Source organism: Rhipicephalus sanguineus, chromosome 5, assembly GCF_013339695.2.
Source record: "Rhipicephalus sanguineus isolate Rsan-2018 chromosome 5, BIME_Rsan_1.4, whole genome shotgun sequence".
NCBI classification, from domain to species: domain Eukaryota; kingdom Metazoa; phylum Arthropoda; class Arachnida; order Ixodida; family Ixodidae; genus Rhipicephalus; species Rhipicephalus sanguineus.
In genome coordinates this window covers 57,368,671-57,394,009 of record NC_051180.1, presented here as the reverse complement: position 1 = coordinate 57,394,009, position 25,339 = coordinate 57,368,671, and the positions used below count along the sequence as shown (strand labels likewise).

General features: G+C 46.7%; 1 protein-coding gene across 1 annotated transcript in view; it reads left to right on the top strand.

Annotated features, from left to right (window-relative positions):
• LOC119394669 (uncharacterized) overlaps positions 1–24,490 on the top strand; it is a 112,750-nt gene extending 88,260 nt beyond the window's left edge. The window contains 6 exon segments of the mRNA XM_049415943.1: positions 3,474–3,615; positions 4,249–4,409; positions 14,182–14,273; positions 17,403–17,546; positions 23,928–24,090; positions 24,401–24,490. Coding sequence (XP_049271900.1) covers positions 3,474–3,615; positions 4,249–4,409; positions 14,182–14,273; positions 17,403–17,546; positions 23,928–24,090; positions 24,401–24,490 — 792 coding nt within the window.
• Positions 24,491–25,339: the final 849 nt, after the last annotated feature.

Sequence of the window (25,339 nt, the reverse complement as noted above, 5' to 3'; positions counted from 1 at the left end):
GCTTGTCATGGCAACTGCATTTCAGCGTTTTCTATTGCAGGTACAAAAAACGTCAAATCCCCTAATTGACAACATGATGTTCAGAGCCGCTGCGGAACGTTGGCGAATAATACGACAGACCTCTTCTCCGGCGTTCTCGACTGGGAAGCTGCGTAAAGTGCGTATGAAGATGCAGCGGTCCCACGCTGGCATTACTATTTTTGTGTCTTGATACTGCCTGAACGCGTTCATTTAAACATTGCCTATAGAGACGTTTCGAAGCTTTCGCCACTGGAGTACACGCTGCTACATCTTCGACTTATACGAAACACCGAAATGTTGTTGTTTTTATGGCTGTATATATAACCCGGCAGTTGGCGAATGTTTGCCGATGAATGCGCTGATTCAGGATTGTGCAAGGATCACGAGCACACATCTAAGAGAAGTGGCGGGAAAAAATCAAGACATTGATGTGAAAAGGTTAGTGAGAACTTGCAGGCACGCGCTTGTCTGCTCTCATAGACAGTATCCTATCTTTACTATTTAAAAATGACAGAAGAGTTTTGTTAAGCACATCAAGGTAGGCCGCCCTTCTGGACGAGCCATGGATGGACTAAAGGTTAGCTACTAGTTGACTACGCAAACATAGCTAAATATCGGAATGTGTGTTTTTTTAATATAAGTAATATATCTACTGAGTATTTCATGAAAACAGAATATTAAAGATAAAGGCAATAGAACATCTGGGCCAATATTATATTTTGCTCAAGTATACTTGTTCAACAGGCTCTTTTTTGCGCTCTTGAAGTAGTGGCCCTGTGTGTGCACGTCTTTTGCTGATGGATATTCTACTACTCGAGATGTCGGAGCCAATGTTCTGAAATGTGGTCTTGACTTTCTTTTCTGTAGTACATTTTGCAATCTTAGACGAATATTGGGAAATTGCTTCAAATATTCACGCTTATTTTAAGCGCCATGGCAACTGATATTGCCCACATATCGCGCACAAAAGGATCAACATAAGCAGACCTTGGCTTAATCAGTTTAACTTCTGACAAGTTAGGATTCTTCTCTCCCGCGTAAATGTATAGTAAACTTTAATAAGCTCACTACTTCCAATGCGTTCAACGGATTTTTTGTAGCGTGAGCTACACTGGCCTTGCCGAGCCAGTTTTGCGTGGCTCCTCAAGAGCCGTGCTGCGCATGCGCGAGGATCAGTGACGTCACACAGCTGGCGCATTGGAGCCGGCACCTCTCGCGCACTCAGCCGCTGCCGCGCACGACTCGCTGCCGCCGGTCTGCGCTTTCCAGAGGAGTCACGTCGTAGCCGAGGTAGACGTACTGGCGCCAGCGCGCGCGCAGCTATTCGCCTTCGCTGTGTAGTCGCCGTCTAACACTGCGCTGGAGCCGCTTGATAGCGCCTCTGACTGGCGTTTGCCAGTGTGGTTTAGCCATGGAGAAGGAGAGCGCAAGTGCTGCTCAACGGCGCAGAAGAGCGGAGAAGCTGAACTCATCGGATCCCGAAGTAGATGCCTGGGAAAATAAATATACATGTGGCACATAATATGTATACCATGTGTGTGTCATTAGAGCAGCAGTAAGCATGATAATCAAGCTAATTCTAGACAATCAGGAAAGCTAAGAACAATCAGCCGAATCTTTGCTAACGCTGCGTTATCCTGGCATAGCCGAGCTAAGCCACTGCAACATTTTCTTTTTCAGATTCTTTGGTCACTATTCACTCTACGTAATCTCAAGGTGCGTTTTCGGCACAAGACTTGACTCTCAGTCAGATACCATGAATGAGTTCGTGACAGAAGTCAGCAGGGCGTTTGCTTCGAAAAGACTGACCTGGAGGGTCATTGTTGCAAGTAAGCCTCGCTTGCTTCCACTAACGAGCATGGTAAACAATATTCACAAAATGAATGAGCGCGTGCCGCCATACACACACATAAAGAGCAATCAGTAGAAAAGTGGGGCCAATCACTGTGGGCTGTCGACAAAGTTTCAGTTTGAGTTTGTTAAACATTCTTTCAAGAAGCAGCCAGAGGAATACAAGCGAAAAATTGGGGGACGCTTAAGCTTCGCCTTTAAGAGTTGAACGCGATAGTGATATTCTGTTCCTAGTGCGTAGTTCCAACACTACGAGTGTTTAACAGAATGCGCACACTAAGGTGTGTGCCTTATGTAATGGGTAGCATGCTTTAAACCAGGAGCTATTATGCGCGAGAAACTTTTTCGAAGTTGCGATGCACCAACTACGTGGTCTTAAGGGAATACGCGCAGTAATGTGTGTGCCTTTTGTAATGGGTGCCTGTCTTTAAACCACCAAGTCGTTATGATATTGACATGGTGTGACGCCCGATGGCAATGTACGCTTGTACCACGCAATATTACTCCGATATTACATCTCGTACTTTGACACCTGTGTACAGGACGCGTATTTTTGGGAAGCAGGAAAGTTACTTTCAGTGCAGCTCCAAGCAGTGGCGTGGCTGTGTGGTTGAACACCTGCTTGCCACGCAGACGGCCTGGGTTCGATTCTCTCTCGGGCCCAACATTTTATTATTTATTTTATTTGCAGCTTTTCCGATTTTCCGGTCACGGACAAGATGATGATTTTTCGCTCACAACCAACGGCCCCGACGCCGACGGCGGAATTTCAGCGATACGAGCTCTCTAACGCTATCGCGTTAATACAGGCTAAAGTCCCAAGGTCAAGTACTGTGACGTGATACTCCGTTGGTAGCAAAATTGAGAAAACATACAAAGTAAAAAGCAGTAACAAGAAAAATATTTAACTCAACCTTTCATTTTTTTAATTGTGTATGAGGAGAGGTTGGTGCCAATGCATGGCGCCGGCTCCTCCTCTTCTCTTGCGCAACAGTTGCCGTCGCAAAATAGAAAGCCACCTTGTTTCTTTGTTTTACGATTTCCTTATTATTTGATAAAGTATTTGTATTATTTTCGTAAGAAAAGCCCGTAATATATGCAAATCAGGGGATTACACGAACAGCGCTGCGTCAATCATTTTCTAGCGGTTTTATTTAAAAATGAATATGTCACCTATCTTTTTCAGCCCTCTTTGATGGACTGGTGAACTTCCGAATCGGTATACAAACCGATGACAAGCTTGAGTACTTCATAAAATTTTGCAAAGGCGTCATAAACAAGCGGCGTCTGGCCGTTCAAGTACGTATCACATGTTGATAGGCACACTGAGTCTCGCGCTGTTTCCAACCCACACGCCTGTCTGAATACTTCTGATATGAATTACCCTTTTTTTTTGTTTCTCTCTCCCTATTCTTTTTCCAACTCCTCTCCCTCCACCTCAGCTTAAGGCAGTGAACCAAACACTTAAGCACGGTTACCCACCCAGCTTTCCTCTCTGTCTTACTCTCACTCTTTTCACCGTGCCGATATCTAGGCTCGCACTAATTTGTCTCTGAATGCAACTTCATAAGTAAAAACGACAGCGTTTGCCGTCTTTCTAGCGCCATGAAGATTTTCTACAGCTCATGATGGATGCACAAGAAGGAAGCCTTGCTTCCGACGAAGAAAGTTCAGTGGAACCTGAGGACAGGATGTTTGACGTTGGTGTGGAGAAGCAGCCGACATCCGCAAGCAATAATAACCGTAAGTAATCCAAGGTATCCTACTTACGCGTTTTTTCAGCGCTTTTAAACGATGCTTTGTTCTTGCTTAAAGGGTTCGAGACAATTCGAGCTTGCGTCTAGACAGGAAAGAACCTCATTCGCAGCTAAATGTATTGAAAACAGACACCAAACAATTTATGGAAGATTTCAGCTTACAGTAGCACATTTGCGCACCAAAATAAACTGATTGAAACAGGAAGTCAACTCCTCCAAATCAATGTTTCTTTTACCATAACGCCATGAGAAAGTGAAATACACTTCAGCGCAAGGTCACAGTCATTTCACGATTGCTGTTCCCTTCTGAGGTAGGATCCCTACATTAAATGAAGTTATAACGTAACATCATTGTCGGGGAGTGTACGGCAAGGTTTTAAATAATCCTGCCTAGCATATCCTAGAATCACCGCTCCTGTAAGCTGATCTACAGTGAACTTCCGCTTGATTGTCTCGTTAACAACACAAGAAACTGTTTTGTCACTGTAAGCATCATAAGTTCAAGTCAGCAGATCCTCTGGAAGGGCTACCCGAGCCGTAATCAATTCCGTATAATTGCTGCTTAGCAATGAATTATACGGTGCAAAATGCTTATCACATCATGTTTCCTTCTCCAAAGGTCTGAGTGAAATAGAAGCCATGGCGCAGTGCGTGCTCTTTTTCCTAGCGGGTCAGGAGACTACGTCGACAACGATAGCTTTTACATCATACCTGCTTGCTCTGAATTCCAGCGTGCAAGAAAAACTTCGAAAAGAAATTGACAAGTGCATCGCCATACATGCAAGTACATTCACAACCTCACGTCTACACATTCTCACGACCTTACAGCCAGCTGCACAGCGCGCTCACTCGTTTCTGCAGTCAGAAAACAACCTCTGACAATGTACTTCTGCAATGGCGAAGTGTAACTCTGTATTTCAGCATTGATAGAGTTGGCAGAGGCAGTGAAGCGCGCTTCTTGGCGGCATGGGGAAAGTACAGATCAATTTCTTCTGTATTTCATAATCTTAAACCTAGCTTCCTTCCCATGCCGTTTGGGCAACTAGAGGCGTCTTAGACATTTCTGCAAATGTAAAGGGAGAAGCGCAGTTTGCTTGCGCTAGAATAAAAAAAATACAGACTCGGTTTTCCTATTGTCGGAGATCAGCTGACGAAGAAAAAGAGGAATTGATAGTGGGCTGCTGTCTCTGCAGCTAGCGCCAAGAAGACCGTGCACCACTATCATTATGTACTTTTTTGTGTTCGATTGTCGCCATTAAAGGAATTTCGTTGCAGTCTCATGGATCCGTCTTTCTGGCGGCGCTACGGATAGAAGGCCGACGTTCCGCCACATATGGTGCCGAAAACCCACGGGATAACGAGCGGATCCAACGATGTGAATAAGGAGCGACGGCGATGATGAGTTTCTACTAGAAACCGCAGCCGGAGCAACCTGAGCCTCATCGGAACCGCACCCAGGGAAGGAACGAGCGGAGCCGGCTGCCTTACGAGCAAGTAAGCCGTGATCCTAAGCAGACATGGACCGCCTGAAAGCGAAACGTGCTGCTAGGCGAACCCAGTCAACGAAAGTAATGAATGAGGCGACGACGTTGTTGGAGAGTGAGTGCAACGACCGAACAGCGTTAAGCAAGTTTATCGACAAGCTCGTCGCAAGCCGTGACGAGCTTCGGAAGATCAATGCCGAGCTCGAGGAAGTGATTTCGGTAGAGGAACTTGAGAGAGAGTACGAGTCTGCGGCGAATTATGATGACCAGGCACTTGAGACCCTGACGCGCCTACAGTGCCGGCTTGAAGATAGCCTCGGTAACACGGGACAGACTTCTCCTTCGACGACGCTCAACACGCCGCCTGCCCCAACGACAGCTGCATCCCAGAGCTTCGGACCTCGTCTTCCAACGCTGACCATCAAGCCGCTTCATGGGGACTTGTGTCCCCATGAAACGCGCACGCATTTTTTTTCGAAAGCGTGAAACTTTCTACCGGCGAGTGTACAGAGTAAAAAAAAAAGCATTTGGTTTTCACGTTATCGTATGCATATCGGAGGATTGTAGCTGGCGGTCTTTCCGTGGAATTGCATTTCTCCACAACTGCAGTCGCTTTTCGTCTTTCGGCGCGGAGAAAAGACACAGCTCTTCTTTGCACGTTTTGTAGCCAGATTTGTAATTTGGAGCGAAGCATTTTCGTACCATTGTGGCCGCCGCATCAGCGGCACAGATCGAGCCACCGTAGTTTCAGCCGTGGTTCCAGCTTGCAAAGTGAGCGGAAACACCGATGCGGTCACGCGCGTTGGTTTGACAGAGCGCAACAAACGCGACGCATCAGAGCGGATCTCAAGCCGTGGGATCACCTAATCACGACCACCGTGATCTGGCCATGATCATGACTCGAAGGCTGATTGCGACTTTGCGACGCTGGTTGCGTCGCACAGGGACGCTCTTGCTCTTCGGGCGCCGCCGCATTTATCGAGGATGACCAAGCAGAAAGGAAGAGACGCCGCTGCAACGCTGGTTGCGTTGCATGCTTTCATTAGTGGCGCGTCCGTTCTAAGCGACGGCAACTCTTCAGTGTTTCTCAAGGCCTCTCTGGTGTAATAAATACACCGCGGATCTCTTTCTCAAAAGTTAAAGATGTAAATTGCAGTTTAAATGCTCGCGACGCACGCTGGCCACATGCTTTCAAATGCGCTGGAGCGGAGATATCGGCCCAGAGTATACCTGCTGCCACCTTGCGGAAAAGCGGCGGCAACTCGAGCACCATGACACGCGCGGTGCATTGGCGGAGCGGCGCGTCGGGCCACCTGTTTCTACCACCGTGGCCAAAACTACCGACTATGACGTTCATTTCCACGACCACACTTTTGGCGCGCTTGCTTGGGGAGACAGACAGACAGACAGACAGACAGACAGACAGACAGACAGACAGACAGACAGACAGACAGACAGACAGACAGACAGACAGACAGACAGACAGACAGACAGACAGACAGACAGACAGACAGACAGACAGACAGACAGACAGACAGACAGAGGAACTTTATTGTGTCCTGGGACGAGGGTTCCTAAAAACCCGCGGAGGGCATCGCCCGCGAAGGGGTCGGGAGCCAAAGGCTCCCGATCGCTTCACAGGCTCCCTGGACCGCCCGGAGTTGATTCGCAAGATCCGGACATGCGATGCATTTTAAGAATTCTGTCTTGTTGATGTGATGCTTTCTTGTGCAATCGTAATGCTTGGGGAGAGCAAAACGAACTTTTCTTTCGCGTATTTGAAAGCTCCTGCTGCCACAACAGCCAAAAAAATTACTCCATCGTCGACAATAATGTTGGTCCTTGTTAACAACAAAGTTTTACCGAATTGTAAAACCACTTCAGCATCCCTTTAACGTCCTAGACGTCCCAACTAGCAGTTTTTCGGCGATGCTGTACGACGTTATGCTTCAATCCTTGCCACAAGAAATCATCATGGCGTTCCACCGCCATAGACGTCTCCAGGATGAAGCACAAGCCACGGGACGCGCTGCTTCAGGACAGGCCACCACAACGTCTTGCGTAAACCTTGAGCAGCTCTTGCGGTATACACAGATAGAGCTCGAAACGAGAGAGCAATGTGCTCCATCGACGTCCTCTATAAAAGGCAGCGGGAACAACAGAAAGCATGTGCCGTCATCATCGGTCCTACATGCATCCGAAGAATCGAAGCAAGTACGCAACGAATGTTTCTTTTGCAAGTCATGAAACCGAGGCATGCAGCGCTACCTTGACAATATCAGAGAAAAAGAACCGGCTGGCTAAATTTATGTGGTGCTATCGGTGTACTATGAAAGGCCACCGCGCGAACGAGTGCCGGCGGAGGTTGGTGTGCGCGACATGCGAAGGCAGGCATGCTACAACGATGTGCGACCCAGCTTATCGTACGACAAGAGGCGAGAAGTCACCCAACGGTGTATCTGATGCTACTAAGCCGCTAAAAGAAGAGTTTCCGCGGTCGACTGCCGTTACAAGCTGTCAACTTGACGAAGCCGTCAACTTACAGACCTTCCGTTCTTGGATAGTCGGTTTCAATGAGACGTCTTATGGAAGAGGCATCTTCGACGGAGGCAGCCAACGCACGTTCATTAAGGAAGACCTGGTGACACGGTTGGGTCTAAATATCCTTAGAGAGACTTGCCTGGCGGTGAACACGTTTGCATCAGACTCTCCTTCTCGTGTGAGAAAGTGCAATGTCGTCGAGGTTCGCCTACGTAGCCAGTTTGATTACAACGAGCACGTCATCGAAGCCATAGCCATGCCATTAATTTGCAACGACATCCCTGCCACGGCTATGGAATTCTCCTTTGCAGCCAAATTGCAAGAGCAAAATTATCGGCTGACAGACGAGCTAACTGTGCCTAGAGAGTGTGGCGAAAAAGGCATTAGCGTGTTCATAGGATCTGATCAGCTGTGTATGATCGTGAGCGGCGACATCATACGCAGCACGGAAGTAGAAGGATTGGTAGCGATCAAGACCACTCTCGGATGGACGCTCCAAGGTCCTGTCACAAAAACGAGCTTCATAAGCGGAACATCCGAGGTGATGATCTGCGTCCTGCGAGTGCAAGCTGAAGAAAGTAAAAGATTGGAGCAAAACATACTGGAGTCCTTTTGGACGTTGGATTCCATGGGAATTGCACCAATGGAAGCAACTCACGGGTACGCAGACACCTTGTCTGTTTTCGAGAGTAAGATGACAAAGATCGGAAAAAGGTACCAAGTAGCCGTGCCACGTAAACACCCGGATATCGAGCCGCTACAAGACATCTACAGCGTCGCACTTACCCGACTACGAAATCTGGTTAAACGTATCTCGAAGCCAGAAGGATTGCTCGAGAGATACGATACAGCGATTCGTCAATACCTTGTCTCCGGCCATGCTGAAGTTGTACTTGACAACGAATCAATGGATGGCCCTGCGTACTACATGCCACACAGGGAGGCCATTCGAGAGGACTCACTCACCACCAAGATCCGCGTGGTCTTTGATGTGTCGTCTCACGCCAAAGGAGAGAAATCTCTGAGCAGTTGCCTTGAAACTGGACCGAATCTAAACCCGGACCTGCTGCAGGTTCTCCTCCGTTTCAGATAGTATTTAGTACCAATGACAGCAGACATCGAGAAGGCGTTCTTGCAAGTCGAGATACGAAAAGAGGACCGTGACCTGTTAAGGTTTATGTGGTTTGACAAAAGACCTGATGTACCTTTCAAGGAAGAAGAAGTACAGATGTGGCGAATGACCAGAGTACCCTTTGGATCTACAGCTAGCTCATTCATGCTTACGGCTACTATCCAGCATCACTTGAAGACATAAGTCCATCCCGAAAAAAGGCAGTAGCACAGCTACTTCTGAAGTCATTTTACGTGGATGACCTCTTATTCGGAGCGAATGACATAGAGGAAGCAGCAACTCTTTACAAGTACACGAAAGAACTGATGGATGGTGCTGGCATGCCTTTAAAGAAATGGAGCTCAAGCTGCAGAGAACTGGAACAACTGTTCGACTCCAACGATGCGCTTACACAGGATAGCGCTGGACATCAAGCAAAAGTTCTAGGAATGAGTTGGTCAAAAGAAACAGACACATTTCTCTACAACCCGGAGAACATCCTTACTTTCTTGGAGAAGGCAAAGGATACTAAGCGTTTTGTACTCCAAACCGTGTCAAGGGTCTACGACCCTTTAGGCTTTTTTGTACTGTATGTGGTACGAGGGAAGATGCTGTTTCAGCAGTTATGGATTCTAAAAGTCGACTGGGATGATGATCTTCCCGATCACATTAGGGCAAAAGGCACGACTGGAGAAACCAGCTTATTCATCTTCCGAAAGTCAACGTTTCCCGGAACCTCAGGAGTGGAGTTGCATCACTACGTGACAATCAGCTACACGTATTCGTCGATGCAAGCACAAAAGCGCATGGAGCTTGTGCATATCTTCGTGTAGAAGATGTGAATGGGAATGTGACGAGCATTCTGATTACAGCCAAGTGAAGGATAGCCCCATTGAAGGCTCTTTAATTGCCAAGACTAGAGCCTGGGTGCGTTAACAGGAAGCAGACTGCTAAAATATATAGTGAAAACATGCGGCGATCTCATGCCAAGAGCGCAATGTTTTCTTTGGACTGGCTCAACCATAGTGCTTGGCTGGTTACAGCGAGAGACTTCGACTTTAGGCGTATTCGTCAAGAACCGAGCCAAGGAAATTCTGGATAATACGTCGGAATGCACCTGGAGCCATTGTCCAGGAGAAACAAATCCTGCGGATATGATGCCACGAGGTGTATCTTTAGACGCACTGGCTGCCGACGTACTCTGGTGGCAAGGACCAGCTTGGCTCAGTAAAGACTCAGCAAAATGATCAGCTGTGAAGCAGTCACCGCCCCAGATAAACGACATGCTAGGCATAACAGTGACGAAGCCAACGACGCTGTACTCAGCAGGCAGCGCAGTGCATTTAGCCCCACTGCTGGATGCCACGAAGTTAAGCTCACTGCACAAGCTCCTTCGGATCACAGCATGGGTGCAGCGTTTTGTGTCCAAGGTTAGGTTCAAGACCAAGGAAGATGGAGCCATATCTGCTGAAGAAATCTTGGCAGCCGAGAGATACTGGATCCGCCAAGTTCAAGCTGAATCGTTTCCCGACGAGGGGAGGTGGCTAAAAGGAAAACAAGGTTCACCCAGTAACTCATGGGTAGCACAACTACAACCATTTATCGACGAAAGCGGGCTTCTACGCGTCGGCGGAAGGCTAGAAAAACTCAAGAGACAGCTGGGACGTGAAGCATCCATTACTGCTTCCAAGTCGACACCGTTTCACCGAGCTGGTATTTGCGGATGCCCATCGGCGAGTCATGCACGGAGGATTAACGGCGACAGTACACAACGTACGCGAACGCTTCTGGATCCCGAGAGCGCGACAAGCGGCAAAGGAAGCAATCAACCGATGCCTCATATGCGTGCGTCTTCGCACGAGACCCACCGTGCCGCCATACCCGCCGCTTCCAGCTTGCCGTGTCGAAAAGACGAAACCTTTCAACACTACAGGAATTGATTTCGCCGGACCATTGTATGCGAAGTCATCCGAGAGCTCCGATTCCAAAATGTACATCGTTCTTTTCACGTGTGCAGTGACAAGAGCCTTGCACTTGGAACTGGTCTCGGATATGTCGTCACCTGCTTTCATCTTGGCATTCCGGCGTTTTAGTGCAATAAGGAGACTGCCAAGTACCATTTACTCCGACAATGCCCTTACCTTCAAGAGGACGTCTCGGGAGCTACAAAAAATATGGAAGGTTATTCGAAAGACGACTTCCAGGCTTATATTGCAAACCAAAGGATACAGTGGAAGTTCATAGTCGAAGCGGCCCCATGGTGAGGAGGCTGGTGGGAACGATTGGTCGGGACTGTGAAGACGGCACTCCGAAAAGTTTTAGGCCGAAGCTGTCTGTGCACAGAATTATCAACCATCTTGACTGAGGTTGAAGCGGTGCTCAATTCACGGCCACTAACGTATTGTCGTGATCAAGCCAGCGAACCTGCAGCCCTCACGCCAGCGCATTTCCTAGTTGGCCAGCAACTGACGTTACCAGTAGGAAATACGTTGTCAAAACAAGTAACAAGTAGGGCTGTGCGAATAGTAAATTTCGGAACCGAATCGAATACGAATCGAATAGTGATGACACCGAATCAAATACGAATACTAATCGAATACTCTTCGAATAGTTTTCGAATAGTAAGACAACTATTCTCAAAACGGTACTCGAACTACACAACATTTTTTTTGAAAGAAATATTTACAAACTTTCACCAAAGAGCAGTACGCTTACTTTTAACAGACCCAAAATACCACAGTTATGAAAACTGAAGTAAGCTCGTACGCAGGAGCGACCCGAGCCTTCGAAATATTTTGTAACTGCAGGATGAAATATAGCAGTGACGGCAAATACTTTGTCGCCTGCTTTTAAATAAAACAGAGACATAATATATAAACAATTTTGAACCGAACACCATGCATACAGCTAAGGCGGTAATGAAACATAAACCTGCCATCGCAACATGGTCCTCGGCACTGAAGGCATGTAGACGTCGGTGTTGAAAGCTGTATCTGCAAGAACAATTTACGCAAACACAGCCCTTGCATCTATTGCTATTCATGAAGCTGAATGCAGGTGCACCTTCAGTTATTACAAGATGAAGTCAGGAACTGATTAATGCGATGCAGCTGCAGCATAGTAAAAACTGAGTGAGTGTGGAGCTTTCATTAAAAAAAAACGCCTTCATCCGGTAATTAATATAGGGTCGGTAGTTTCGTAAAAGCTTGGGCTGCATGCATACTCGTAATTTAGTGATTAAAAGAAGAAAAATGGCCTGTAACTGTTCCAAAGTTTCATTGTTTTGGGATTCTCCCGTCGGCGCTAATTATTCGAAAGCTATTCGAAAAATATTCGGTATTTCGAGTATGTACTATTCGATTCGAGTATCGAATCGAATAGTATGCTATTAGATTCGTTATTCGAAATTTTCGAATATTCGCACACCCCTAGTAATAAGCCACGGGGCCAAAGACGTTTTCAACATCGACAAAAAATGATGGAAGACTTCTGGAAGCGACGGAAACATGAATATTTGCTGCAACAACCATCTGCTCATCGCTCACCCACGCATCACTCAAGAAACATAAAGGTCGGCGACATTGTGGACATTTCTTACACGCCCAAGTTATTCGGGCCACTAGCCCGGGTTCAAGAAGTGTACCCAGGAAATGACGGAGCAGTGCGCGCCTGTTTAGTGCGATTACAGGGAGGCAAAGTAGTCAAGAGGCCAGTGCAGAAGCTACATAGTCTAGAGCTAGATGTCGCCACATTTGAGGCCCCGGAGGGTGTCGGAGGTCAACTGACGACGAAAAAGAGGAATTGATAGTGGGCTGCTGTCTCTGCAGCTAGCGCCAAGAAGACCATGCACCACTAGCATCATGTACTTTTTTGTGTTCAATTGTCGCCATTAAAGGCATTTCGTTGCTGTCTCATGGATCCGTCTTTCTGGCGGCGCTACGGATAGAAGGCCGACGTTCCGCCACACCTCTATAAACATACAAGAAGACAAGACTTGATTTGAAACTTTTGCGGGTGCTGCTGCTAATTGAAGCGTAGAGAGATAGAGAGAGACAAAGCTCTTTAATGAAAAACAGAGAAGAAGAAGATGTTTAATGAAGAGAAATGAGGATAGGTCGGCCTGGAAAGCGGGTTTTTAGCCTGCTACTCATCGAAAAGCAGAGGATTCTGCTGGCGTATATAAAGGCGCCTAGATGCTACTCTGTGTAGGGGAGGGGATTGAGGACAGAAAGACTCTAGGAGGACGAGGGTTGGAAAGGAGAAGGGAAAGAAAGAAGATATTATGACCGTGGTATGTACATGTCACAACGTAATGGTGCTCATGTAAGTTATGTTACAGTTTATCAATTCGGTTAATGTCCTCGAGGAATCTGAACAGAAATGCTAAAATCTGATGTTACTGAGAAGGACAAGACGTAGGTTAAAGTATTTTCCCGATATCTAGCGGTGCTTGGGAAGTTGAGCATATTCTACTTCGGAGACAAGTTATTTCTTCTCTGTATGCCTAAGAAATACCTTATATTGATACTGAAACACCGCAGTTTTCACAGTATGGGTCACTGGGCAAACCAAGGCGGCACATGTAGCTATTGGTGAATGCTGCGTTGAGGCGAAGTCGATGATAGAATGCGTCAAGGTGACGAGGAAGGTGATGCGGAAGTCTTGATGAGAAGGGTCTAGGGAACAGAGAAAGAGGTCTTGAGGCGAAAGATTCCCTAATTGATCCCTCTCTCGATGGGCGTATTTCTTTGCCATTGCTGATGCACCTGATTTAGTGAGGTATGTTCACCGAATTTTTCTTAAATGCGTACCTCTACTACGGTCGCTGCCTCTACGTACTTGTGTATTAAGAGCAGGGTCTTTAATTAAAGCGCACTTTAAAAGTATATGTTTAAAGCTCTCCTATGTTTAACCTAAGCTTGCAATGAGACCTTGTCAGGGGTTCTTTACAACTTGTAATAGGGACACTCTGTTGCATTCATTGGATTACTCAAATATGTAATTAAGAGCTCAAAAAGCATCACAATGGCTGCCCCGAGTTCACTTCAATTCATAAATATTGTGTTCGTTAATATCTTGAGATACCTAGGGATTATGATGTTTGTTTTATTATTCGACAGTGAGGCCTCTCTTGTTGTTGATAGCAGGATAAGAAATTCGGCATGTAGTAGATATCAAAATAAACAGTGTCTTTCACTCGATAGTTCATGTCTAGCATTGTACGACGCACCCAGATGTCCCCAGTTCTGTCTGAGTTAAACAACCGCCTGTAACCTCGAGGATCTCAAGTCTCCTTGCAGGGATGCTAGTATAGTTTAGTTTAGTGCTTGTATAGTTTAGCATAGCATATTTGTTGGATAGTTACGTACTTCTAAACCTTGCAACAACCAACGCTTGGTGTGCTCATTTTTAACAGGGCCCGGAGCCCAGCTTGGACGTCGTGTCCAAGCTAAAATACCTACACTGCGTGGTATCTGAAGCGCTACGCCTGTTCCCACCAGCAACAAGGTGAGGTGGCCAACTAGATATGAAAATCGAATGAAATCTTGTTGTATTGTAAACTTGTCTATAGTTTCAGTTGGCATCAAGTTCGACAACAGTTCAACTTTTGAACACTCAGATAAAGAGAACAGAACCATAAAGGAGGACCCTTTTCTTGCCATTGACCTATATCAACAAAATTCAGAGTTGCACGTGTAATATTCAGAGACAAGAAGACTGTGAAATGGGTTAGAGAACAGACAGGGCTGGCCGATATTCCAGTTGACATTAAGCTAAAGAAATATACATGGGCCGGCCATGTAATGCCTAGGACAGAGAACTCACTGTTAGAGAAACGGAATGTTAACTAAGGGATGGAAAAAGCAGACGAGGACGACAGCGAGTTATATGGAACGAAGAAATTAGGAAGTTCGCAAAGATAAAAGAGAATCAGCTCGTTCAAGAGAGGGCAAATTGGAAAGCGTTCCCTTGAGTAAAAATCTTTGTTTGCCTCTGTCCTATATCGTTAGAGAATTTTCTCTCGCTCCGTCTATCTCTCTTTCTATTATGTTATTTACCTTCCTGTATTTCTTTTTGAATACAAACGGGCGCGGCGGAAATAAATTCAGTTATTCAGGACGCGCCATCGCGGTGATTTGTCGCTTGACAATTGATGGCATCGTCAGTAAATCTCTGCTTTTATATATTCCACCGTTTTAATCACTCGTTGTGGTGTTGGTTCTAATTGACCACACTATTTGTCAACAAACAAACAAAGAAACAAAAAAGCGCAGCTTGCACTAGTGGCGCATGGCTGAAAGCAATAGCGGAGCGAGCGTTCGCGCTAGCTTTTTCAAATTTTTAGCTAGCGATGCCAAGCTTTTGCTAGAGATGCTAAGTTCTTGCTGGCAGTGCCAAGTATGCATAGGCTTGGCATTCGATCGCTTCCCCACACTGCGCACGTGTCACGTGGTTTTGGTAGAAACATGTCACGTGACTAGCTGTTACGTGGGTCGTTGCGGGAGCATGTCACGTGATCACTCGTTACGTGATTTTAGTCACGTGACTACCTGTTACGTGGTTTAGTCATGTGATAGATGTCACGTGGTTTGGGGCGGGAACATGTCACATGAGTAGCTGTTACATGATGTTACGTGATTTTAGTCACGTGACTAGCTTTTGCGTGACGTTATGTGGTTTTTGTCACGCCGCTAGACGTTAGTGACGTGAGTAGTTGTTACGTGATATTTTGTGGTTGTAGTCACGTGACTAGGTAAGTAATGTTACGTGATTTTTAGTCACACTAAAAATAAATAAATGAATAGAATGCACGGCCCCATTCGGTCACCGTTTCACGTGATCAACCCAGATCTTTTCCAATAGACCTTTATTGATTGCGCAACGTTCTAACAGCGGAGATGCTTATGCCAGCCGTCCGTCGTAATCCGCGAGCAGAAAACTATCATCATCATGAACCAGCACGCGCTATCTTCGTCCTTCTCTTCCTCTTCGTGCACATCATCTTCCGCTTCGTTCCCAGAACACGCACGCCGATTTGTGCGGCGTGGCATGGAATAACTTTGATGGTTGCGAGAACGAGTACAGAGAGACGGAAAGAAATAAAGAAAAGAGAGAGAGAGACAGAGAAATAAAGAAAAAGAGATATATTCTTGGCGAAAAAAAATTTTAACGAGGCGGCACACGAACCCGCGTACCCACGAACCGAAGGCGAGCATCGTAACCACTCGGCTATTCAGAGACGCTAGCAAAGCATAACATAGCCTTGTATAGTATAGTATACTAAATGAGCGGGAAAGAGAAGTGAGGGTAAGGAGAAGGGAAAAGAGGAGAGAAAAGAGGAGGGGAGAGAGCAAAGCATAGTGTAGAAAGAAAGCGAAAAAGAGAGAAAGGGAAGAAAAATAGAAGAAGAAAGAGATATAGAGAAAGATGAAGCGAGAAAGAGAGAGAGAGAAAGAAAAGAAAGAGGGAGAAAGAAGGATAGAGCTAGTGAGAAATAGAAATAAATATATATATATATATATATATAGAGAGAGAGAGAGAGAGAAAGAGAGAAACGGATATAAACAGAGACAAATGAGACAGAAAAAATCACAGCATATCCACGGAGTGAATGATGATGAGTGGGCGAAGCTGCGGAGGTTCATCGGTAAACCGTGAATCTTCCGTGAATTCTGCCCAGTACATCATCACCGACGTGAGATCGGGCGCGTCTCTACTAAAGGTTCGATGAGTTATGACGACTTGCAGCTCACTTTAATTTTACATGTACGCTGTGAATTTTCATTGTTTAGAAAACCATTGCTTTAGAAAACATCTGGAGTCTTTCGTTAAGCAGCTGGCGTTTTTTCGTTTTGCTTTACAAACATCTGGCGTTCTTTCGTTTTGCTTTTACAAAACATCTGGCGTCTTTCGTTGGTTTATTTCATCAATCAACGGCGTTTTGAACAAAATTTTTATTGTTTAATCACGCACAGGAGAAATCTCACCAGGCACTACCTTGGAGGTAAAGAATGGCTGCTAATGGGAATGAGAGACAGAAGAAGTCGGCTTTTAGCTAACGCTGCGAATTTTTTATTGTTCAACAACGCACAGGAAAAATCTCCCACCGGCACCACCTTGGAGGTCAAAGCGTAAGACTGGTTACGCACTACGACTACGACTACGAGGGACGAACGGGTGCCGCCTTAAGGAGCTTCGCCCCTAAAAATATAGAGAAGAGAGAAAAAGAGAGAAAGAGATTAAGAAATAAGAGAAAAATAAAGAGAAACAATGGAGGCCGCCCAGCTCTGCACTTCCTTCTGGATTTGCAACACTAGTGGGCAGCCGACTTAATTTTTCATTTGGCGTATAAGCCAACAGCGAACACAGGTTGCCTATTTTGTAAGCGCATGCTCTCGCTAGGCAGACCCCCCCCCCGCTCTTTTTTTCGTTATTGATGATTAAGTGAACAATCAGTAGAAACGAGGGTGATAAATAAATGCTGTCATTTAATAAAAGCCTGTTTTGCAGTGACATGTTGCAAACTCTGCTCTGTATAGCTTCTTCCGTGAACGCAAGAGAATCAACTCTACTTCTGCCTCTGATTTTAATGCTATGACATCATGCATACCCGAAGGCGTTTGTCCTTTCTTTCAGGCTTGAAAGGTCTGGTTACGATGACTACGTTCTTGGCGACACAGGAATCAAGCTTTCGAAAGAATGCCGTGTTCTGATTCCAGTTTACGCGATGCATCACGACCCGGAACTGTTTCCTGATCCTGACACCTTTAATCCTGAACGGCAAGTACAGGGGGACATTACGCGTAATATCATGCTTTCTTGCTTCGTCACCTCTCGCCTAAATGTTTTAGATGCGAATCAGCTTTTGAGCTGGGCTTTGTCCGTAGTTCCATTGGCGACCGTCCGCTTTCTAAAACCTACCATAGCCATCTGTAACGTATTGAGCGGGCGCTCGTGCCAAGAAGTCTTCTTCGTCTTGTTCTTCGACCGCCTTGATGATGATACGTGCAGAGCGCGCGCTCGCGCCAGGAGGTATTCTTCGTCTTGTTCTTCGACCACCTTGATGATGATACGTGCAGAGCATTAGGGGCCCGGGCTGCCGTATGCTGTCCTAGCTTGGCGTAACGCAGACAAAACCACGTGTGCTGGCACGCGCTAGCGCGTTCGGGCCGGTGTAAGGGGCTGGGTAAGACGCTGCGGCCTCTCCCCCTACACTCTCTCAGCAATCACGTGATGGCGTCGGGGAACGAGATTTTGCAGATGCGCGATGAACCCGCGTGGCGTGCTCCAACAAGATTCCGGGACGAGTAACAGCAGCATCAACTACAGTGAACTCATGATGTGCTCCTCCACATGCAAGGGCGCGTTAACATGGGGCAAGGTGTCCGTGATGAACGGAACTTTAAGTCAGCCCATGCGCTCCTTCGCATCCCCACATGGTTCCCTTTAGTGGGAGATGGTGAAATTTTTTTAGGGGCGAAGCTCCTTAAGGCGGCACCCGTTCGTCCCTCGTAGTCGTCGTGGTCGTAGTAGTGAGTAACAAGTCTTACGCTTTGACCTCCAAGGTGGTGCCGGTGGGAGATTTCTCCTGTGCGTTGTTGAACAATAAAAAATTCGCAGCGTGCGCGTTAACTAAAAGCCGAATTCTTCTGTCTCTCATTCCCCATTAGCAGCCATTGGCATGTTCCAGTAGGAAACGTTAGTAGAAGTAGAAGTGTAAGTGTTAGCTAAAAGCCGACTTCTTCTGTCTCTCATTGCCATTAGCAGCCATTGTTTACCTCCAAGGTAGTGCCTGGTGAGATTTCTCCTGTGCGTGATTAAACAATAAAAATTTTGTTCAAAACGCCGTTGATTGATGAAATAAACCAACGAAAGACGCCAGATGTTTTGTAAAAGCAGAACGAAAGAACGCCAGATGTTTTTCTTAAAGTGTAGTAGTAGTAGTTGCATGTAGCCACCTCGCCCGATCGTCAACGGGCGAGGTGGACCGGCAACGGCGCGAGGACCCTGCCGTATGAGAGTTAAATCACACTAAAAGACATACTTTGCGGGCGATACACTCTAGTGAGCTTTCAACTTTTCGTCTTAATGTACATGATAAAGAAATTATTTCTACGAAAAACGCAAGGCACACCTTGAGCAATATGTTTGGTTTTGGGACGCTAAATGGAACCATGAGGCGATGCGAAGCCGGAGCACTTGCACGATCGCGTTCCGTTGGCTTTCGTTGGGCATGCTACCGACCTCGCGTCGTGGAACGCGCGTCCTGTCTTCCCTCTAGCCTTGCCTTTAATTCGCACAGGGCGAGCGGGGAATGCGGTCGCTCTTGGCGCTCTTTCGCTCGGGAGCGGACTTCTTCCTTGCATTTCACCGATCACAAGTGATAAAGAAGGGACCACGTAAACCAACAGTACAATAAAAGTTTGATGTTTAATATATACACGATGTTTCACACTCTTTATATTATGTACTGGGCGCATTTCACGGAAGAGTTTCACGGTTTACAGATGATTCCCTCCGTAGCTTCGCCCCACTCATTATCAGTCACCCCGTGGATATGCTGTAATTTTTTTTACACGATGTCTAATTTTCTCTCAAGCCCACATATTTCTTCCACTGCGTCTTTACAACGGCGTGCAGTAGAACTTCGGAACAATGTGGCGAACTACATCTGTCTTTGTTTTGGGTCAGCTCCTCAACTTCATACTGTGTTATTCTTCCCCAGCTTTCAGGTATAGGAGCATATATACAATACCTTCCTTTCGTGCGTCATACAGCAGGAAACAGACTAATTTTCTTAGAACAGCAATACGAAATAAAAAAAGAAATCACCACCTCCCACTAAAGGGAACCATGTGGGGATGCGAAGCAGCGCGTGGGTCGACCTAAAGTTCCGTTCATCACGGGCACCTTGCCTGATGTTAACACGTCCTTGCAAGTGGATCACACCATGAATTCACTGTAGTTGCTGTTGCTGTTACTCGTCCCGAACTCTTGTTGGAGCACGCCACGCGGGTTCATCGCGCGTCTGCAGAATCTCGTTCCCCGACGCCGTCACGTGATTGCTGAAAGAGTGTAAGGGGGAGAGGCCACAGCATCTTACCAGGCTCCTTACACATGCCCGAACGCGCTAGCGCGTGCCAGCACGCGTGGTTTTGTCCGCGTTACGCCAAGCTAGGACAGCATACGGCAGCCCGGGCCCCTAAAGTGCTCTGCGCGTATCATCATCAAGGTGGTCGAAGAACAAGACGAAGAAGACTTCTCCTTGGCGCAAGCGCGCTCAATATGTTACAGATGTCTATGGTAGGTTTTAGAAAGCGGACGGTCGCGCATGGAACTACGGACAAAGCCCAGAGACAGTGGTTCGTGAAACAAGAAATGAAAAGGGGTGCTATTTTCTGCCTCCCGTCGTGGCGGCACGGCTCAACGCCCTTAGGGATGGGGAAGGGGAAGTAAAGATGATAGAAGAAAAGAAGATAGAAAGGAGTCACTAGCGTGGCAAGAGTGTTTTGTCAATGAAGGCGGGAGCACGAAGCCAAAGCGCTCGTCTATAAGGCGGCGAGGTCCGCAGAAGCCGCAAACTCGAGGAAGGCTCGCAGGGCTTGTAGCTTTGACCATGCGGGAAAGAGGAAGTCCACCGTTGTCGCAGGGAGACCGAGCAGGCGATAGCGACGCGCCATCAAGCGTCGTTCAGCGGCCAGGGCAGGGCAGGCGCAAATTATATGTTCCAACGTTTCCTCGTCGCCGCATCTGTGGCACGCAGGCGCTGAGCAGCGACCCTTGGAAAACATGCGTGCCGCAGGCCAAGCGCTTCCGGTCCGCAGGCGAAGCAGCAGCCACCGCTCGCAAAAGCTGCTTCGCATTTAAAAGGTTTCAGTCATGTTTCACTCGCCGACCCTGAAGAAAAATGGCTTCACTGGCAGAAGGTGATATCAAGCTCTTCATATGAAGATCAACTACGGGCTGCCCAGAGGTTCCACGATGGTACCACAAAGCTCGGCCCGACGGTGCCAACTTGGAAGCGGCCCCCCTCGGTCTGAAAAGAGCGGACTTCAGGATTCTTGTTTACAAAGTTTTGTGAATGACTGTTTCACTCCGTGAAAGCAAATGGTGCTTCACCCTTGTGTATTATTGCCTTTAAAGCGTCTCTTAACGTTTATCAGCCGCGGTGATCTATAGGTACGGTGCTCGATTGCTGACCAGAAGGTCGCGGGATCTAATCCCAGCCGCGGCGGCCGCATTTCGATGGATACAAAAAGCTAGAGGCCTGTATACTTAGATTTTGGTGAACGTTAAAGAACCCCATGTGGTCCAAATTTCCGGAGCCTTCCACTACGGCGTCTCTCATAACTATGTTATGGTTTTGGGACGTAAAACTCCCAAACCTATTATTATCATTATCTCTACGTTAACCAGGATGAATTCGAGAGACTTAAGTACGGCGATGGGAAAAATGGGGCGTTTAGGCTCGAGCGTAAAAGGGGTTGGCCTGCTGCTCCTTGACCACAGTATTGGGAATTCAAATGTTCAGGGTCGTCGACTGAGATGTGTTCGTGTTTACTTGTGCAGCTAGATGAAATGGTAGTCAGTGTAATTAGTACGAAAATGATTTCTTCGCCCACCCGCGTTGTTGTTCCTTGGCTCACAATAGACCTTATGCAAAATTGCTGCCATCTGTCGGAGCTTTGACGAAGCTACCGATTCGGCGCCATGTTGGAGGCTTGTGTACGAATCCTATTGCTGTCGCTGCTACGACTTCCTGCTTGCATCTGCTTTGATAGTCGGAAATCGGGGCATAAAAACGTCAGATGAGTGTGTAAAGGCCTGTACACGTTACCGGCATTTCCTAGTGATTACGTTGACAGTTATTACGTGTAAAGAACTGCCTCACAACGAGAAGAAGGTATAAGTTTGTCAACGAGTCACCTGTGTAGGCGTGCCGTCGTTGCGAATGAAGCTTTGCGCTAGGTCATCAATTTTGTCTGTCTGTGTTCAGCGTAGCGAATAAAGCGCTGTTAACTATCGGTATATCGCACGTGTAGTGTAGGATGGTTAGGAAGAGGCTTTAGCGCGCGACACGGCTAGGCACAGTAATGAGAGTAAGTGCTGTTGACCCATTTCAAAGCGTATTTCATAAGAGGCAGCCTACGTTGACATGATGTATTGTGCACCTAATTTTAAATAAAATGCTAACATCTTTCTTTATTTTTTTATTTCTTTTATCTCATGCGCGTGAAAAGTGAACATCAAAAGTTTTTGTTGCTCCAAGAAGTAGGTGCCGATTAGCTGGTATTTTATTGAATATCCTTCCGGCATGTGCCCGTAAACAACACGGTACGCCAAGAATATTCGCGTTCACATCGTTGCCTGAGGGTCTTACAGGCGCCTCTCAATTTCAACTCATTCCAGCAAGAGAGTTTTGCGCCGCCGACTGAACACTTGTGAAACCACCTCAGCGCGTAACCAATGGTAGCGCACTCACGGTCGAATGTAACATATTTCTCGGAACAGCATTTTTTCAGTTTCATACCTGAAGTCCCCCACACTTGAAGGATCTGTTGCAGGGGCATAGCCAAGGAGCTTGGGGACGGAGGGGGGTTCAACCCCTCCCCCCCCCCCGGAAATTTTCTATTTTGCACACATACACACGGACGCACGAACGTACAAACATTTCTGTTGAAACCCTCGCCCCGAAAAAAATTTCTGTCTACGCCCCTGATATGTTGACATTTCATAGCACACGCGGTTGATACAAGATTTTTCCAAAGGGGGATGAGTTTTTAGGAGAACTTGATATGTGCTCTTCTTGGTGAATAAATAAAGAAAAAGTAAGGGGAGGGGAGGGGGGGAAGGCGCGGTGAGGACGAACGGGCCACGCCTCTGAATTTCGCAGTGATAGCACATGAAATGTTTCGAAAATACGCATATATAGTGAAGCAGTACGCGCGCAATGCAACCCAACAAACGCTACCTTTATAAACTCCACAATCGAAAAAGAAAAACTACCAGCAAGACCCTCTAGCACAATTGATCCATTCGCTGAGAACCGAAAATGCGCACGAGCAACCTGACTACCATGTTATTGTTTTCGCAATGTAATAAACAAAGTAATGTTGTCAACAGCTGTACAGGCATGCGCGAGTAGCCGCGATGCAGCTTTGAAGCACGTACACGAAACCGGTTTGTCTGTGCCTGCAAGCACACGGCACGAAAACTGTCTCGTTCCGGCATGACACGAAAAAGTATTCTCTGATGAGTGCCGATGCTGTCACATAGCGCATCTATTATTAACGCCGAACGTAAACACGGCGTTAGTCGTAAGCAGCAACCAGAGTCACGCAACGATCTGCTGATTCTCGTCGGCCGCGAGGAGATCTAACAACATGGAGGTTAGTTTCTCATAAACCTTTTTTCAGCATGCCAATTTCCTCAATCTGAGCAACACGGCAGACGAAAATATGACGGCATTACCGTTCGTATCAGATGCCACAAGTTGATACGTACGCTCCGTATGTACATATGCGGAGCGCGCTTAGCCTTCAACATGGCGGAAATGCGCACGGCGGTCGCTAGATGGCAGCAGATTTTGCATAAGGTCTATCGCCTCTTTCGCGACGATTCGTCTTTCTTCTTTTTCGCTTTGCCTCTAGACCGCGCTGCTTGTGGGGACACACGTCCCGGAATCAATTTGACACAAGGGATGCGTTCGCTTGGGCATAAAATTATGAGCCGCCAGGCGTTTGACGTCTTTTTTCCCGTTTATTTCTATGCATCAAGGCTGTCTTACGCGATGACAAGTTGTAATTAAAAAAAAAAAACAACAACGCGGAATTCTAACGCATTTAAGGTGCAGCCGACATACAAATGTAAAGAAATGTTCAGTACCGTATTTATTCGAATCTAAGCCAATGTTTCTTTTTCGAAAAAACTGTGCGAAAGTGTGTGTGTGTGTGGGGGGGGGGGGGGGGGGGGTCTGCTTAGTTTTGAGTACAATAATTAAGTTTTTTTTCTGGCCTTGCCAATTTCGGGGGTCAGCTTAGAATCGGGGCCGGCCTAGATTCGAGTAAATACGGTAATATCGTGTTTCAGAATACCATACATTGCACGGGTGAGTGCCACTGAAGCATATGCTTCTTTCTCTCTTCTTTCGTTCATCCGCAGGTTCAATGACGAGAACGTGGAGTTGATTCGGCCGTAGAGTTATCTACCGTTTGGTGATGGACCACGGAACTGCATTGGGATGCGCCTCGCGCTTCAGTCTATCAAGCTCTGCCTGGTGCATTCTCTGCATATCGTTCAGTTTGTCCGCACGGAGAATACAAAGGTACGAATAGCTCCCTCACGGAGGTAAACCACTAGTATTATACAGGTAAGGATTGAAGGCACACGATAATATTACTGAGGCTTGCCGCCAGTAGAGGCATAGTTGCGTGTAACCATGCTGTGTGCTGACAGTACACTTCACTGCCACGAAATGGACCCCGGAACGACAACATGGGATTGATCTTCGCGGTTGCATCGTTGATGAGGAAAAGATATGAATTTGCAAAAGACGAGGTAGTAAGAAGGAAGGCAAAGGAGAGAAAGAGTCTGATCCGAGAACGTAGTCATGTTCATATTTTGTCATGTTGCAGGTTCCCTTGAAGATTAAGAAAGGACTCGGTGTATTGACAGCAGAAGACATCACTGTTGGAATACGGAGAAGACCAGATCTACAAGCCTAGCGATGATCTCGTGAAAAGTAGCAAACCTAACCCTGCGTGGCACGGTGATACCGGCAATGTAGATATATGAGTCAAAGAAAATATAAAAAAAATTAAGTGAAGGAGTTATCTTCGAGCTCGATCTTGGCCCTCATGTTGGTGGCAGCAACATGTAGCGGCGTCGAGGAGAACGCATTGTGAAGTGTAAATATGACACTGCACAAGGGAACATAAGTTTCCACATAAGTTAGGTCACTTTTCGACATAACGGCACCGGGTCCGCTCTCTTCACGTAAAACGGATGGCCATTATTGATCCCTTTGATAATTTCGCAGGCAATGAATGACGGTTTATATATCTGCTGTCCGTTAATTCACCTCGTAGGAGCGCATTCTCAGCGTTATTTTGGACGTTCACACACGGGAATACCAATGCGTCTTACTTGCATGTAATGACGATAAATAAATAGCTATATCATGGGACACCTGTCGCATACTGAGAGTCTGATTAAAATTCGGAAAGCTAGACATAGAACATAATAATTATGTCCATTTCGGCTTTTCTTAGATCGCGACCCATGGACAGCGTGATTCCCATTCACGAATCTACCATTCTTTTCTGAAGAGAACTACTTTTTGGGCCAGTTGGTGAACGTTCAGAATTGCTTTTAAGGCGTGAGAGAACACAATCACAAGAAAGAACACGAGACACTAACAGTTGTTAGTGGCGCTCTGTCCCGTGTCTTTTCTTGTGATTGTGTTCCCTCGCGCCTTAAAAGCAAATATGAACCCTTTTGAAGAGTTGTCGCGGTGGCTTTCAACAGCTTCGCTGGGCATGCACTTTCTCAGTGCGGCAATGGCAAGTAGAAGA